This window comes from Gracilinanus agilis, chromosome 1 (genome assembly GCF_016433145.1).
Source record: "Gracilinanus agilis isolate LMUSP501 chromosome 1, AgileGrace, whole genome shotgun sequence".
Taxonomy (NCBI): Eukaryota; Metazoa; Chordata; class Mammalia; order Didelphimorphia; family Didelphidae; genus Gracilinanus; species Gracilinanus agilis.
The window spans coordinates 335,126,327-335,142,323 of NC_058130.1; the positions used below are offsets into that span (position 1 = coordinate 335,126,327).

General features: G+C 37.6%; 1 protein-coding gene across 1 annotated transcript in view; it reads right to left on the reverse strand.

The window, feature by feature from the left end:
• Nucleotides 1-15,997, reverse strand: part of MRPS27 (mitochondrial ribosomal protein S27) — a 163,198-nt gene that overhangs the window by 122,068 nt on the left and 25,133 nt on the right. The window contains exons 3-4 of the mRNA XM_044662999.1: nucleotides 5,606-5,676; nucleotides 1,528-1,586 (exon numbers count right to left, since the gene is read on the reverse strand). Of these exons, the coding sequence (XP_044518934.1) occupies nucleotides 1,528-1,586; nucleotides 5,606-5,676 (130 nt within the window). The remainder of the gene's footprint in view (nucleotides 1-1,527; nucleotides 1,587-5,605; nucleotides 5,677-15,997) is intronic.

Sequence of the window (15,997 nt, forward strand, 5' to 3'; positions counted from 1 at the left end):
AAGAATGAGGGATGGAAGGCTCGTTTGGGGACTGGCTTTGGGATGGGACACAGCGGAATACTGTCCTTTACCCCAGACATAGTAGAGGAAGCTTAAGATTGTTTTGAGTAATCTGACTGCTATTTCATCACTGGGGTGTATGATTATGGAGATACATAAAAAGAATGAACAAATACAGTATAGCAGGGAATATGTTTACCATGTAAAAGAATATGTTCTGTGGCTAAACATGTGATAGCTCTTCCATTTTCTCCTTCAAAGCTACTTAATAGCTGGCTGTTTAAATAAGTTCCAGTTCTTAAATTAGATTAAAATAATTTGCTGCTTAATTAAAGAAAAAAACTAACTTAAGTAGTATTCCTGATAAGCTGTTTATTTTGTGTAATAATAGCATTTTTATGGAGTTTGTCAGATGAACCAAAGTAACCTCAAATGGCAATAAACCAAATGATTTCTTTAGCAAGAGAAAGGCTTTGAAAAAAGTTTGTTTTGTTTCCACACAGAATCTCTCTTAGTCTAACCAGCTACAAATTGTTTTTGTTTTAAAAATAAAGCATTTACCTTCTGTCTTAGTATCAATTCTAAGACAAAAGAGTGGCAAGGGCTAGGCAACTAGGGGTTAGGTGACTTGCCCAGGGGCACACAGAAAGTGTCTTAAGACCAAATTTGAACCCAGGTCCTTCTGAATGTGAGCCTGACACTCTATCCACTGTGGTACTACCTGGTGTTCATGAATTCTGGGAAGAAATACCTCTAAAAATTCCATCAGAAGAGAAAGTATCCTTTAGGGCAATTAGTGGATAGAATGCTGGGTTTGGAGCTAAGAAGCCCCTAGGTTCATTTGTGGCCTCAGATACCAACTTAATTAATCACTTAATCTTGTTTACCTCAGTTTCCTCATCTGTAGAATGACCTGGAGAAGGAAATGGAAAACCAACCCAGTATTTTTGCCAAGAAAACTTCTTTTGGGATCTTGAAGAATCAGAAATAAGTGAACATTGCCCGAATTGCTTGAAGCATTGCCTAGAAATATTACTGTTTCTACTAGAGCTGTGTAATATTATTATAATATAATATATAATTTTATATACACATATTATGAAGCAAATAATTATTTGAATAATTAATAGTATTATTGATACTCTATTATAAAGGATAATAATTTATTTGGATACATAAGAGTTGAAGCCTTTAGTAATCAAGGATAAAAAATATAAAATAATGATTGAGTTTGACAAAAGAGATAGTAAATTAACTTAATCTGTTAAATGTCCTTTTCTACAATGATAACCACCCAGCATTCTCCTTCTCAGCAAGGTAGGATTCACTTTAGATATATTTTTGGTAGTTAAAGAAGCTGTGGAACGAAAGGTAAAAGGCGATGCTGGGAGAGAGCCTCTCACTGAACATGGTAATTTATGGAGTTCTTCAAAGCAGAAACCTCATTTGACAAAGCACCAGTGGTTCAGGGACAAATGAGCTGGCCAGTTGGGTCGGATGTAGGAGAGTAGGAAATAGAAAACTTACTTGTAAAGGTAATATTCAGCATGGTCTACCTCTTCTCGGGATGAAATGTTGTCCACGAACTGAGAGAAAAAAGGAAGGTAAGGCAGTAGGTAAGGACAGATGGACATTTACTTTAAGGATAGAGACTCACTGAGGGTCAATAATTATATTGGAAAAGCTCCGATTCCACAGATCTCAATGGCTCATCCCTCAAAATGCTGAGTTAAAAAAAAGTTCCCCGCTACAGTTTTTATTGAGAGGCAGTATAGTATAGTGGACAGAGAACCAGCCTTCATGTGAAGGAGACTTGGGTTCCAGTCCTGCCTCTGACACATACTGGCTGTGGGATCCTAGGCAGTCATAAATCCCCAGGGCTCCAGGAAGCCTTCTAATCCTATACAAGTTGCAAAGAAGTTTTTATGTGCATTGGTAAAGAGAGCCTCTGTACCAAGTGTTCTCTTTATTTAAAAAACCTTTACTTTCTGTCTTAGTAACTACTGGCAAGAGCCAGGCAAGTGGAATTAAGAGACTTGTCCAGAGTCACACAAGTAGGACGTGTCTAAAGCTACATGTGAACCTGGGTCCTCTTGATGCCAGGCCTAGAGCTCTCTATCCACTGGGCTACCTGGCTGCCCCCACCAAGCTTTTTCTTACTCCAATAAAAGAAAGCAGAGATCCTGACCAGCAGATCAGACTCCCTTCCTGTATTCCCCCTAAAAAAATAAAAAAAGGTTTTTGATGTGTTTATTTTTTACAGAAACCCTCATTTGTAACAACAGTAACAATAACAAAACAATTCAGCAAAAATCACCAATACCACTGACTCTTTCTCACAACATTTGTCCTGGCAGATGCCTGCCTCAGGAGGTATGTTTCATTATCTGTTCTCTATGTGTGTAATTAGAATCTGTTACCCTAAAAACTATGATCCCCAGCAAAACTACGATTCCCAAAACCCCACTCACTTCCTGTCGTTACATCCTGACACAGACAGGGTATAAATTGGGTGGAGGTCCATCTCTATCATGCTTTCCTTCCTGTCACAGCTTTGGTGGAGAGGGGATTTTTGAGCAGGTAGAAAAACTTAAGTCATTTGGTTTTATTTTGTCAGATAATAAACTTTTAAAAAATTAATACTTGAAGTATTGCACATTAATTTAAATCATACAATGACCAGCTCTGTTTTTTTTTTGTTTGTTTGTTTGTTTTGTTATAAGTGCTAGCATTTATATAATGCTTTTAAATTTTGCAAAGTGAAGGATTATAAAAACTGTCTTGTGTGGTCCTCACAACAACCCTGGAAGGTAAGTACTATTATTAATCCCATTATAGAGATGAAACTGAAGCAAACAGAAGCTAAGGTACTCATCCAGGGTCTCACAGCTACTAAGTATTTGAGGCTACATTTGAACTCAGGTCTTCCTGACTCTAGGTGCAGCTCTCTATCTACTTTGACACCTAGATTCCTCAGGGTTCAGTTTCCTTCTAGTCATCTTGCCATTTATATAATTGCAGTCAATGTGTATGCAGGTTCCTTGGTCTTACTTATTTTGTTCTGTATCAATTCATATGATATGATTTAGGATATAATGCTGGAGGCATTCAAGTTACAAAATTGTCTGAACAAATTAGGTTCTACTGACCTGCTAGTTCATGTGTGCTATCTAATCAGGTTTTTTTTTTCTTTTAATTGTGTTAAATTTAATGCATGCTTAAATAAAATAAGTCCCAAAAATGAAATTCAGTTTTTGGAAAGTATGCTCATTTTCTATTCTTTGTAAATTGAAATGTATTGGGGACAGCTAGCTGGCTCAATGGACAGAGAGCTAGGCCTGGAGACGGAAGGTCCTGGGTAAAAATCTGGCCTCAGACACATCCAGGCTGTGTAACCCTAGGTGAGTCACTTAACCCCCATTGCCTAGCCCTTACAGCTCTTCTACACAGTATTGACTCTAAGATGGAAGGTAAGGATTTAAAAAACAAACTGTGTTGAATTTAATATATGCTTAAATAAAATAAACTCCAGAATCAAAATCCACAGTTTTTAGATACTGTGCTCATTTTCTATGTTTTTTTTTGTATATTATTTTTAGTTACCACGCATTTTTATATGTAATATATAAAATAATAATATAATACATATGATTTGTTATAAATATGTAACAAATTATAATAAATATGCCTCTCCAAGAGAAACAAATTCTCATATTAGTTATATCTAAAATTCTACATCTCACTTCCCCACCCTACTCTTAATTGGGTTTTAAAAAAATTTAGTTAAAACAAAACAAAACCAAACTAGGTGGGCCCTACCCTGGGATCAGAAGGGCTGCATTTGGCTTCTAAGCTGTTCAGTGAAAGCCCTGTTAAATATTTTTTGGTATGGATTCCTAGAAAAGGAGAAGGGGCAAAAAGATTAGGGTCAGGAGGAGATGCTCATGAAAAATTTATTGAAGCCAGAAAGAGCCCGAGGTTGCCCCCAAAGTTAGAATTACTTAATTATACATTTCTTTTCCCTTTCAACAACTGGCAAGAAAGGAGTAGATCAGGGCAGTTAGGTGGCTCAGTGGATAGAGCTCCAAGCCTGGAGTAGTAAGTACTGGGTTCAAATCTGGTCTCAAGACACTTTCTAGCTATGTGATACTGGACAAGTCACTTAATTCCATTTGCCTTTCCATCGGGGTGGGGTGGAGGGGAGGGAGAGAGAGAGAGAGAGAGAGAGAGAGAGAGAGAGAGAGAGAGAGACAGACTCTTAAATCCCTTCTTATCTCTAAGATTCTATGGTTTCAAATTTAAGTTCAATTTGAATTGAATATACAGTTTCCCTGCTAGAATAAGAATCCACAAGAGACAGAAAGAAGGGAAGAAGTGAAAACAAAAAAATCATCTCTTTTTTTCCTTCTTCTAGATCAGGGGTTCTGAATCTTTGTTGTTGTTATCCCTCTGGAAGTCTGGGGAAGCCTCCAAAATCTTTCTCAGAATCTTTTTAAAAGCATCAAATGAAATACATAGGACTTTAAAGAAACCAATTATATTGAAATATAGTCATCAAGGGGCAGCTAGGTGGCTCAGTGGATAGAGAACTAGGCTTAGAGATGGGAGGTTGTAGGTTCAAGTCTGTCCTCAGATATTTCGTAAAGGTGTGACCCTGGGCAAGTCATTTAATCCCATTTTCCTAACTCTTACTGCTCTTCTGCCTTGGAATCAATACCTAGTATTAATTCAAAGACAGAAGTAAGAGTTTAAGAAAAGAAGAAATATAGTTACCAAAATATTTTTTAAAAAGGTCCCAGTCCTTAAGTTAAGAGCCCTTGTTCTGGATATAAATCACTTTGCATTTACACGGAAGGTTTTACTTTTGAGAAGTGCTCTCACATCTAGCATCTCAATATGGCAGGTATCATTATTCCCACTTTACCAGGGAGGAATGTAAGAGGAATCCTAGAAAGACAAAGTGATCCCTTACATAGCAAGATCTTAGTATAGATGAAACTAGGACCAAGATCTCTAGATTCCTACTCCAGCGATCTCCTAATTCCATTCAACGGAACCAATTTTTAGTAAGTCCTTACTACTGATGCAAGGCTCTGTGCTGGTAGATAAAAACCTAAACAAAACAGTCCCTGCTCTTAAGGAGGTTACATTCTAGGCAGAATTACACCAGGAAAGCATATACAAGGCACTTTGAGAAGGGAGAAGATACTAATAACGAATCAGGAAGAGCTTTGGGTAGGGAGTATCTGAGTGGATGAAGGTAGGGATGTTGAAAGGTGGGAGCAAGAAGACAGGGGGGTTCCAGGGTCTGGCTGGGGAGGGTAAGAGGGAGAGTTCTTGCTGGAGACTAAAGGAATGGAGATAGAATATGAAACACTGAGTTGATAGAATAGCTACCAAGGTAAATGACTGAAAATGTAATGTATATGAAAGGAATGGGGAGAGATTATAGCCTCAGAGTTTAACAGTACCTGGCACATAACTAAGAGCCAAATAAATGTTTAATGACTGACAATGTATTATATTTTAAGGACCTATATTGCCTATACTTACATAAAGTCATTCATGTGAGGAATACCTTTTAAATTAAAAAATAAAATCCTACCCGAGAAATGGTTAAAGAACTGACAGGCAGCTTTCTCTCATATGTTCTATCCATTAAGGAGGCCAGGTCAGCTGTGAAAACAAAAAATTCAATTTAGTTCAGACTTCTAGTGTCCAATAATATTACTAACATTTATACACTTCCTTAAAGTTTGCAAAACCTTTTTACATACATTATTCCATGTGATTCCCAAAACAATCCTTTGAGGTAGGTGTTATTATCCTCATTTTGCTGATGAGGGGCCCAGTCTCACACAGCTAATAAGTATCTATGGCTAGAGTTGAACACTGCTCTTCCTGACTCCAGGCTCAGAGCCCTATCCACTGCACCATCTTACTACCACCAAAATTGTGGAGTGCATTGATTGCTAGGTTTAGGAACAGGAACTATATTCTGTGGGCAGTAGAGAACCATTGAAGAGTTTGTAGCCAGTGCTAAGAACATATGCACAAAGAAAGTAAACATGGATGGTGCTTTAAATGTTCACTGATTGACTGGGGAGATGGGTTAAGAGTGGAAGTGGGAAGTGGTGGTATGAAAGAACCAGTATTTACCAGCTTTCCCTGAAGCAGTTTCTTTCCTCCCACAAACCCCATAGGCCCAGGCCCCTCCTTTCCTCTTTCCACAAGGATTAGCTTTCTCTAAAAAAAGGCAAAAATGGTATGGGAAGGGGGAAGTGTAGAGGGAGGGGCACTGAACTAGCTTTCCCTGTGCTGTTTCTTGATCACCAAAAAGCAAAAAAAAAAAACACCCCAAAACCCAAAATTTTTGCTCTGACTGGGTGGATTTCTGAAGACCATGTCAATCCTTATGCCCTTCACCATATCTTGTCCTAATGATCAGATGTATCTCCATGGGGAGAGTGGGGGGTGGAGGATGGTGATTAGAGCACATCCAGATTAGCTTAGTAATGGTACATCTGTTACATAAGTAAACCTCTTTGTATTAATGGCTCCAAGATTTTCAAGTGCCTTATTTCATTCTTACATGGAACCCTCCAATAGATACTTCCTAGCTATGTGACCCTGGGAAAGTCAACTTAATTCCCATTGCCTAGCCCTTATTGCATTGCTGTGTTGGAACTGATATTTAGTATGGCACGAAGGTAAGTGTTTAAAATAAAAGATAAAAATTAAATTAAATTTACTTTACATATATTATCTCAGCAACTCTGTAAGGTAAGAACTAGTGGTATCATTTCCCCCAATGGACAAATGAGGAAACTGAGGTCTGGAGAGATTAAGTACCTTACCCAAGATCACATACTTGTTAAGTATGAAAGAAATTATTTGAAACCAGGGTTTCTTGATTCCAAATTGAGAAGAGTTCCCAAGGCTGAACCTTGTAAAGGAGGAGGAGAGGATCCAGGAAGAGAAAGAGAATGGGCCATTAGGAAGTAAGAGGAGAACCAGAAAGGCATGGTGTCTCAGAAGCTAAGAGCATTCAAAAGGAGAAGGGCACTATCAAATAAGACCAGAAAATACCAAAAGAAAACAAATCCCCAGTGAATTTGGTGATTGAGATCAATTTACAAGGAAATGAGGAAGGAAGGAGGAGATGATAGGAAAGCAGAGGTATCATGCATGAGTAGGATATATTTTCAAAAAGTCTAACTGGAATGGGGAAAGCAGAGATGGCTCAGTGGCTAGAGAGCCAGGCCTAGAGGCAAAAGGTCCTGGGTTCAAATCTTGCCTCAGGCACTTCCTAGCTTTGTGATCCAGGGTAAGTCCCTAATTCCCAATTGCCTACCAGTGGGAAGCCAATAAGAGAATAGATAAAAATCTGAGACTCTTCTTTTGACCCTTTTTGTGATCCCTGTAATTTCTTGTTGAAAAGTATTGTGGCCTTATTGTAAAGCTTTAAGTTCCTAGCTAACCAGAAGTTAAATGGTTAACACTCTCCCTCTTTGGCCAGGAATGCAGATGCCTGGTATAGCCAAGGCCAAAACCTTAGTGGGGGCAATTCAACACTGAGAAAAATATTCCCCGACTTGGCTTTCTGATAAGAAACCAGTCAAAATTCAGCCTTGGCCTTGTTCTATTCTGAAGCCAGTCTTTTGTGTTTTGATATGACATAATTTATAACTTCTGTGCATCTGCAAAGGTTTTTTTTGTTTTTGTTTTTGTTTTTTAATTTTAAACCCTTAACTTCTGTGTATTGACTTATAGGTGGAAGAGTGGTAAGGGTAGGCAATGGGGGTCGAGTGACTTGCCCAGGGTCACACAGCTGGGAAGTGTCTGAGGCCGGATTTGAACCTAGGACCTCCCGTTTCTAGGCCTGCATCTGCAAAGTTTTGGGGGGATTCTTTTGTGTGAAATGAGTCTTGAAATATATATATAATAAACTCCATGCTCCTGGAGACAGAGCTGGAAGCATGAGCTAAAAGATCTTCAGTGTCAGTTATTTCCTTATCAACTAAACTGTCTTTATCAGACTATCAGAGATGATAAATAGATCTTGAGACCTACCTAGGCCTTAACTGCTTTTTTGCCTTGGAACTGATACTTAGTATCAGTTATAATACAAAAACTAGGGGTTTTTAAAAAATCAGTAAGACAGGAAACAGACCAATTGGTAAGATGTCAAGAAATATCATGATATAAAAGTCTATCCCATAAATTGTAATACTAGAATATTTTACTTAAAAAAAATGCAACAGAATTTTTTATTAGGAAAAGGAAAAATAGGGAAATTAATCATAGACTTTTGAAGGGGTTTATTCACAAGATTAAGTATTATTAAATGAACCCAACCATTCTAGAGAGCAATATGGAACTCCAGTTAAAGGGCTATAAAACTGCAAACCTTTTTATCCAGCAATACTAGGTCCCAAAGGAATTTTTTAAAAAAAGGAAATGGACTTACATACGTACAAAAAATATTTATAGAAGCTCTTTTTATGATGGCAAAGAATTGGAAATAAAAGGGATGCTCATCAGTTGGGGAATGGATTTATAGCATATGACTGAGATAAATAAAATACTTGTGACAAGTGACAAAAGCTGAGAAGACTTACATGAACTGATACAAAGTAAAGTGAGCAGAACCAGGAGAACATTGTACACAGTAACAGCAATATCGCACAATGATCAATTGTGAGTGGCTTAGTTATTCTCAGCAATTCAATAACCTAAAACAAGTCTGAAAAACATATGATAAAAAATGCTCTCTATCTCCTGAGAAAAAACTGATGGATTCTAAATGCAAAATGAAGCATACTTTTTTGAACTTTGTTTTCCTTGGAGGTTTTTTTGGGGGAATCTAGGGTTGGTTTTTTTTGAACATGGCTAATATGGAAATGTTTTCCATGACTGCCCATGTATAATCTTCAAATTACCTGCCTTTATTAAAAGGGGAGAGAGAAAAGGCAGGAGAGAATTTGGAACTCAAAATTAAAAACAAAGGAATGTTTAAAGTTTTTTTTTAATATGTAACTGGAAAAAATATGAAAAAAAATTTAACTATACCCTATATTCAACTTAAAATAATGCCAAGTCTCTCTGTCTCTATCTCCTCTCCCTCCACCCCCTTTGTTTCTCTAAATTAGCTGCAGAAGCACATGGATTTCAACCTGATTAGAAGAGCAAGGGAAAAGGAATTTCACATAGGAGACAGTGCCAAACACAGGCAGAAGGAGCTGGCAGGTGGGAGGGTGGAGGCTAGTGTTAACTAAAATGACATAGTACGTAATGATGGAAAGGTGGATTTTATGCTAACCTCCCAGCCCTATTTCTGAGACAACTGCAAGCTCTATAGGATTAAAAAGCCCAAAGTGAGGGAGAAGTTACAAATTCAAACATTAGATTACCCTTAATGCTAGAGGGGTATAAGAGGAATTAACTTTTTCTTGTGACTTTTAATACTCCAGTATTAAATTTTTTCAAAGGCAAATAAATCCAAAAAACCTGAACATGAATTAAGGTCCACTGGCATGGCTAAATCTATTAAAGGGGTTAGAATGCTGACTGATGGAAACAAGGTCTTTAAGATGACTTTCAAAACACAAGTCCTCATTTTGTGGGGGGAGTAGGAAATTTAAAGAGGGAATCATTCATATTTGTTCAAGGAATTTAAACTCAAGGAATAGCATAACACGGCAATCTGCTAATATGCTACTGAAAATGTTCAGGAAACAAAAAGTATAAGAAACATTCTGTATTTGGTAGGCTTGTCTGATAACCTTGTAAAGTAACTCAAGGTACCATTATAATTTGTACCAATGGCAACCTTCAGTCAAGTGGAACTAAGCTTTCTCCTTAGATAGCTAACAGCTGTGGTATTGGATGAATAGCACTAGCATAATGCAAGTCAGAGCAAGGTTTGTCTCTAAATATAGTCTGTAACCAATCATCTCATGTTACAGTGCTGGGTATGATGAATGCAGCAGGGAACTGTAGATAGTATCAGAGCAGCTGCCACACTTAAAGGCCAGTCCAGCACCACCGGTGTTGGGCCCCTGACTCAAGCATTTCTGGTCATGATTCCAGATGTCAGTGAGCTGCCAGTGGCCACTGAGGGCAGGTTTGTAGTGATAACGGAATGTGGGATGGTAGAAAGAGTGCTGGATTTGGAATCTGAGCATCTGAGTTTGCATCCTTATTTAACCTCTCTGAGTTCCAATCTCCTTAACTGGAAAATGAGGAGTTTGGATTAGATCACCTTTTGGTCCCTTTGAGGTCTAGATCTATGATCTAATGATCTAAGTTATTTAAGTTTAAATCATTACTTGGTTCATCAGACACATACACACTCCAACTATATAACTGGCAAAGGGAGGCTAGCAAAAGCCAAAGAGAAAAACAGAACTGGCATTTTCCCCTTGATAAAACTTGAAGTCATTAGTGACTACTGGTTCATAGCCTTCAGGTAACTGTCAAGGAAACGTCAGTGCCTTATTCTTTGGGGAGACCAAAGCTAATTGTGATGATTCAGCATCTACTTACCAGGAAAGTGCCCACAATATGTCAGGTACTAAAGGAGAAGTATAGGATAAGGATGGTTCATAGTTGAGGAGACAAGACATACATAATGTGACAATCAAAGAAAAAAGACAGAAATGGCTGCATGTCAAACAGAATGGTACAGAAAATTAGTTCTACTGGAGGTCAGAGAAGGAGCATAACCATTATTCCTGTGTATAAGTGTAGTTGAAAATGCTAATCTCTGTGCCCAATAGTTCTCCTTAAAGTGGGAGCTCCGCAAGACTGGGTCTTCAGCCCTCCTCCCCCCCCCCCCACCGTCTCTCTGTCTGTCTGTCTCTCTCCCTCTCCCCCTCTTTCTCCCTCCTCAGCCTTTTTTTGGCAATCTCAGTGACTCCCACAGCTTCAATGATCACCTCTACTTGAACAAGTCAACAACCTACCCTTGGGTCTAACACACCTCTAACCACCTGAATGTTCCATGTGTAAGACCTTGGTGCTATCTTTGGCTGTTTTTCTTTCCCCTCTCCCTCATCTCTTGTAGTCAATCAGTTAACAAGTCCTGCTGACTTGACCTCTTCAATCTCATGATCATCCCTTCCTCCCTATTCCTACTGCCAACTACCCTAGGACATCCTCTCATCACCAACTTCACAGGCTATTTGTAATAACAGCTTTTCCTCCTAACAGGTCTTTCTACTCCACCACCCCCCCCAACTCCCACCCTTTCCAAACTAATCTTCAGAAAAGAGCCAGACTAATCAACCTTACCCAAAGATCTTTTGTGCAGGTGTTTCAGTCATGTTCAATTTTTCATGACTCCATTTGGGGTTTTCTTGGCAAATATATTGGAATGGTTTGCCATATCCTTCTCCAGCTCATTTGACAGATGAAGAAATTGAGGACAAGTTAAGTGACTTACTCAGGGTCACCCAGCTACTAAGCTCTGAGCCCAGATTTGAACTTAGGAAGATGAGTCTTCTTGACTCCAGGCTCAGCACTCTATCCATTATTCCAACTAGCTGTACAGATTACATAATACCCAGAGATCTAGTCAGGCCATTTTTGTGCCCCAGATTCTCTAAAAGAAGGGTTAAATTGAAGTTCATGATTTCTGAAAAATATTTTGATAACTATTCCAGTATAATTGAGTCTTCTTTGTAATGCAACACTGAGCACATAGTAGATATTTAATAAATGTTTATTTCTTGATTAATCCTATGCATTTTATTTTATATGTTTAAAAACATTTATTGTAGAAGGGGAAAAATAAAATAAAATAAAAAGGGATCCAAAGACTTTGCCAGACTGGAAAAAGGTTAAGAACCCCTGCAAAGGCTTTCCAAAATATAGCAATCCTTTATCAGTCTAACCTTATTTCATTTTTACTTCTTATCATTTGTGTCATGTTCTTGCCAAATGGACTTCTTACCATTCATCCCTGGGAAACATACCCTGACTGTTCTTATTTCTATATCTTCCCCTATGTTCTTCCCACTGCTAGAATATGCCTCTGCTACTCTTTTTCACCCTTCAAACTGGAATGAAATTTAAAATGGAATTAAAGTTGGAAAAGCTACTAGTACTGTAAAGCCCAAATCAAATGCTATCTCCATTATGTAGTTTCTGTAATCCTATGGCCCACCTCATCCAATTGGCAATGCTTGCCTTCTCTCATATACTTATTTTAAAAAATTATAATGAGTATAGCATCCACTCTGGCCTTCCAAGTTAATAAACTTCATGAAGATAGATAGGTATTATGTCTTATGTCAAGTTTCCATCTCTCCCAGTGCTTAGCACAGTGATTTGTACATAGCAGGTTCTAAATAAATGTGTGATCTCATATGTTCTCATTGGTCTCATATACTGGAAGTCCTAAATAACTTTAAGTTATTAAAGTTGAAAACGTCAATAAGACTTTTAGGAGACTCTATATATAGTATGATCCACTGAACACTACTAAAGGCTAAGATTGAAGGAAATAAGATAATTAGAAACAATCCTGCTCAAATAAATAATTGTGTAAAATCCACTTAAACACCACTTCTAGACTCTGAAGACTTTCTGTTAGAAATAGAAATCCTCTTTATCACACCAAGCTTTCTAAAAAGTTCCTTGTGCAATGGATCTCTAGAATAAAACTATGATATGAAAGGTCAGCAAAGGGCAAAAGGGTACTGAAAAAAGAGAAACTACAAAGAATTATTAAAAAATGTCATATCTCTATAGTTTCTATGTAGTTGTAAAACTTTTTCACTCAGTTTACACACAACACACATATCCCTTCCACATCATAATTTTCCCATAGTGGTTTTGATATATCATGAGCTGGCAAATTAGAAATTAAATGGCATTTTTTCAGAAGTTTTGCATAAGTTATAGAAGGCATGCAAAGTCCAGTAGGGAACACAAAAAAAAAAACAACTTTAGAAACTCTGAAATGCAAAAAAATATATGTATAATACTATATAGTATCAAAATATTTTATCTTTTAATACAATAAATATACATAATTTCCCAAATTTTACAATAAGGTACTATAAATACCCCATAAAAGAAAAAGAAAAAAATCAGACTCCTCTGATATGAAAGGAGGGCCAAAAAAATTTTATGTGAACTTTCTAGATCTTGGAGGTGCAATGCCTCTGGCCCCTGCGATGTGGAAAGGATAACTGTATATGCAGAAGTGATACTGTAATGAATTAGAAAGAGGTCACAGGGCAGTATACCCTGGAATTTGGGATCTGAAAGTCTAAGCAGGGTAAAATATGCCAGGATTTTCTGTTGTTCTGAGTGGATACTGTTATTGTGCTGTGTTTTATTTAGTTTTTGTTGTTTTTTTTTTTCCTGGGAGGAAAGCAATTGCAGATGATATAAAACATGCACAGAAATAAGTGGTAGAAGTTGGAAAAGCTTATACAGTCAAACTTGGAACACAGATTTTGTGTGTATGTATGTGCCAGAAGCTTTAAAACAAACTGATCTGATAATGGAAAATTTGGAAATACACTTAGGCAAGTTCCATACTAATTGGAGTGAGAACTTAGAAGGGTGACATACACAAGGCAAAGCCACGGTCACCTCCAGAAGTAGCAGCAGATGGCAAATAGGAAGGCTTTGAAACGAACAGATGTCAGAGAGATGGGAATATTGGACTGACAGGAGTTGGGAAGAGTTCAGGAAGCCTCCATCATGCCTCAAGAGCAAAAGTTGTTGAAAAATTAACCTAGCAAGCCAAAGGTCTTCACGGCTAAAATGGTTGAGTTAAGACTTGAATCTCAGATGATGGAATAGGACAAGAGTCATCATTTTCAGCTCTGAATTCAAACCAGTCTGTGGTAACAACCAGGTAATCAAAGACTGTTACAATTAATAAACATCATGTCAGTGCCTAGTTCTGTATGAAAAGACCATTTTTATGTTCCAGCTATGGCCCTTTTTAAATATAGATCTGCTGATATGGCTATAGAAAATTCAGTTTAAAGGAACACTCCTATTTAAAAAAACAAACAAACAAAAACCCTTACTTTCCATCTTAGAATCAATACTACATATTGGTTCTAAGGCAAAAAAGCAGTAAGGGCTGGACAATGGGAAGTAAGTGACTTGCCCCAGGGTCACACTAGAGGACTCATTTTTTAAAAGTGCTATAGAAAATCCAACTGATTTATCAAATTTTTAAATAAAAACACTGCATGCAAAGATAGGTAATATGTTAATATCATCATAGTATGATAAATACAATATACTATATTATAACACTATATTACATAAATGGAATATATAATCACATATAATAGTAATATGCTAATATTGTTAACTGGGGCAACTAGGTGGTGCAGTGGATTCAGAACCATGCCTGGAGAGTCAGACAGGCCTGAATTCAAATCCACCTTTAGACACTTCCTAGCTGGCTGACCCTGAGGCAAGCCATTTAATCCTGTTTCCCTCAATTTTCTCAACTTTAAAATGAACTAGAAAAGGAAATGACAAACCATTCAAGTATTTTTGTCAAGAAAACCCAAAAAGGGTCAAGAAGAGTCAGACATGACTGACAACTGATCAACCATAATATTGTTAACAAAATGATATCTTTTTCAAGATGTTATACTGATGTTCTTTAAGATTCTATAATTTCAGGATTTCAAAGTTAGCTGTTGTTTCTGACCTTTTGGGTGTAGTTCAGTCATTATTCAATCATGTCTGACTCTATGATCCCATTTTGTGATTTTCTTAGCAAAGATCCTAGAGTGGTTTGTAAATTCCTTCTCCAGTTCATTTTACACATAAGAAAACTGAGGCAAAGTTAAGGGACTTGCCTAGGGTCACACACCTAGTGAGGGCCTGAGACCAGATATGAATTCAGATCTTCCTGATTCCATGCCTGGCATTCTATTCACTGCACCACCTGATTATTTATATGGATGACAAAAAAGCAAAACAAAAACTCAGCTTCCACTCAGGAACAGTGTGAAGGTAGAAATAATACTGGATTAGGGAACTGAAGAGACTGGATTTTATTCCTGCCTCTTCTACTAACTTGCTGTATGACCCTGATCAAATCATTTTGCCCTAAAATCCCATTTCCTCATCTGTAAAATGTGGGTAGGACTAGATTAAGGGTACTTAATCTGGGGTTTGTAAACTTTAAAAAAAGTTGATAACAGTTTCCATATCATTAATTTTATTTTTAATCTTGTGCATTTGTGTATTTTGGGCAGTTGTTTGAGGCAGTGAACAGAAACACCAAACAGAACAACAACAATGAGTCAGGAAGACTCATCTTCATGAGTTCTAATCTGGCCTCATACTTTAGCTGTGAGACCCTGGGCAAATTCACTTAGCCCTGTTTGCCTCAGTTTCCTCATCTGTATAATAAGCTGGAGAAAAAAATGGCAAAACACTTCAGTATCTTTGCCAAGAAAACCTCTGATGGGCTCATGAAAAGTTGGACACAATTGAAAATCGACTGAAAAACAGCAATGTTTGTGTATTTAAAAATATTGTTCTGAGAAAGGTCCATGGACTTCACAGAATGCAGAATAGTCAAACACAAAATATGGTATGACATACGTAAAACAGTGAAGAACTCCTGGCCCAAATCACCTCTAAGTATCCTTTTAGTTTAGTTTAATTTGTTTAAACCCTAACCTTCTGTCTTAGTATCAATTCTAAGATAGAAGGGAAAGGGCTAGACCAGGGGTCGGCAACGTATGGCTCTCGAGTCATTTCTGGCTCTTTTGAGGGCCAGATATGGCTCTTTCTGCAGGAGCCATAAAGTCAACTGGGGCACAGTAACTAACAGTTTATACATGACATCATGTGTCACGTGATATGTCACGTGATCCTTTTGGTCCCAGGACTATCTTCTAAGATAGAAGGCTCCCTCATTGATATTGCCACGCGAGACAAATCCTGGTCTTTAGTTCGGCTTGGTAGGTGTGCTGTGTGTTCCTCCTTCTGCCCTCCT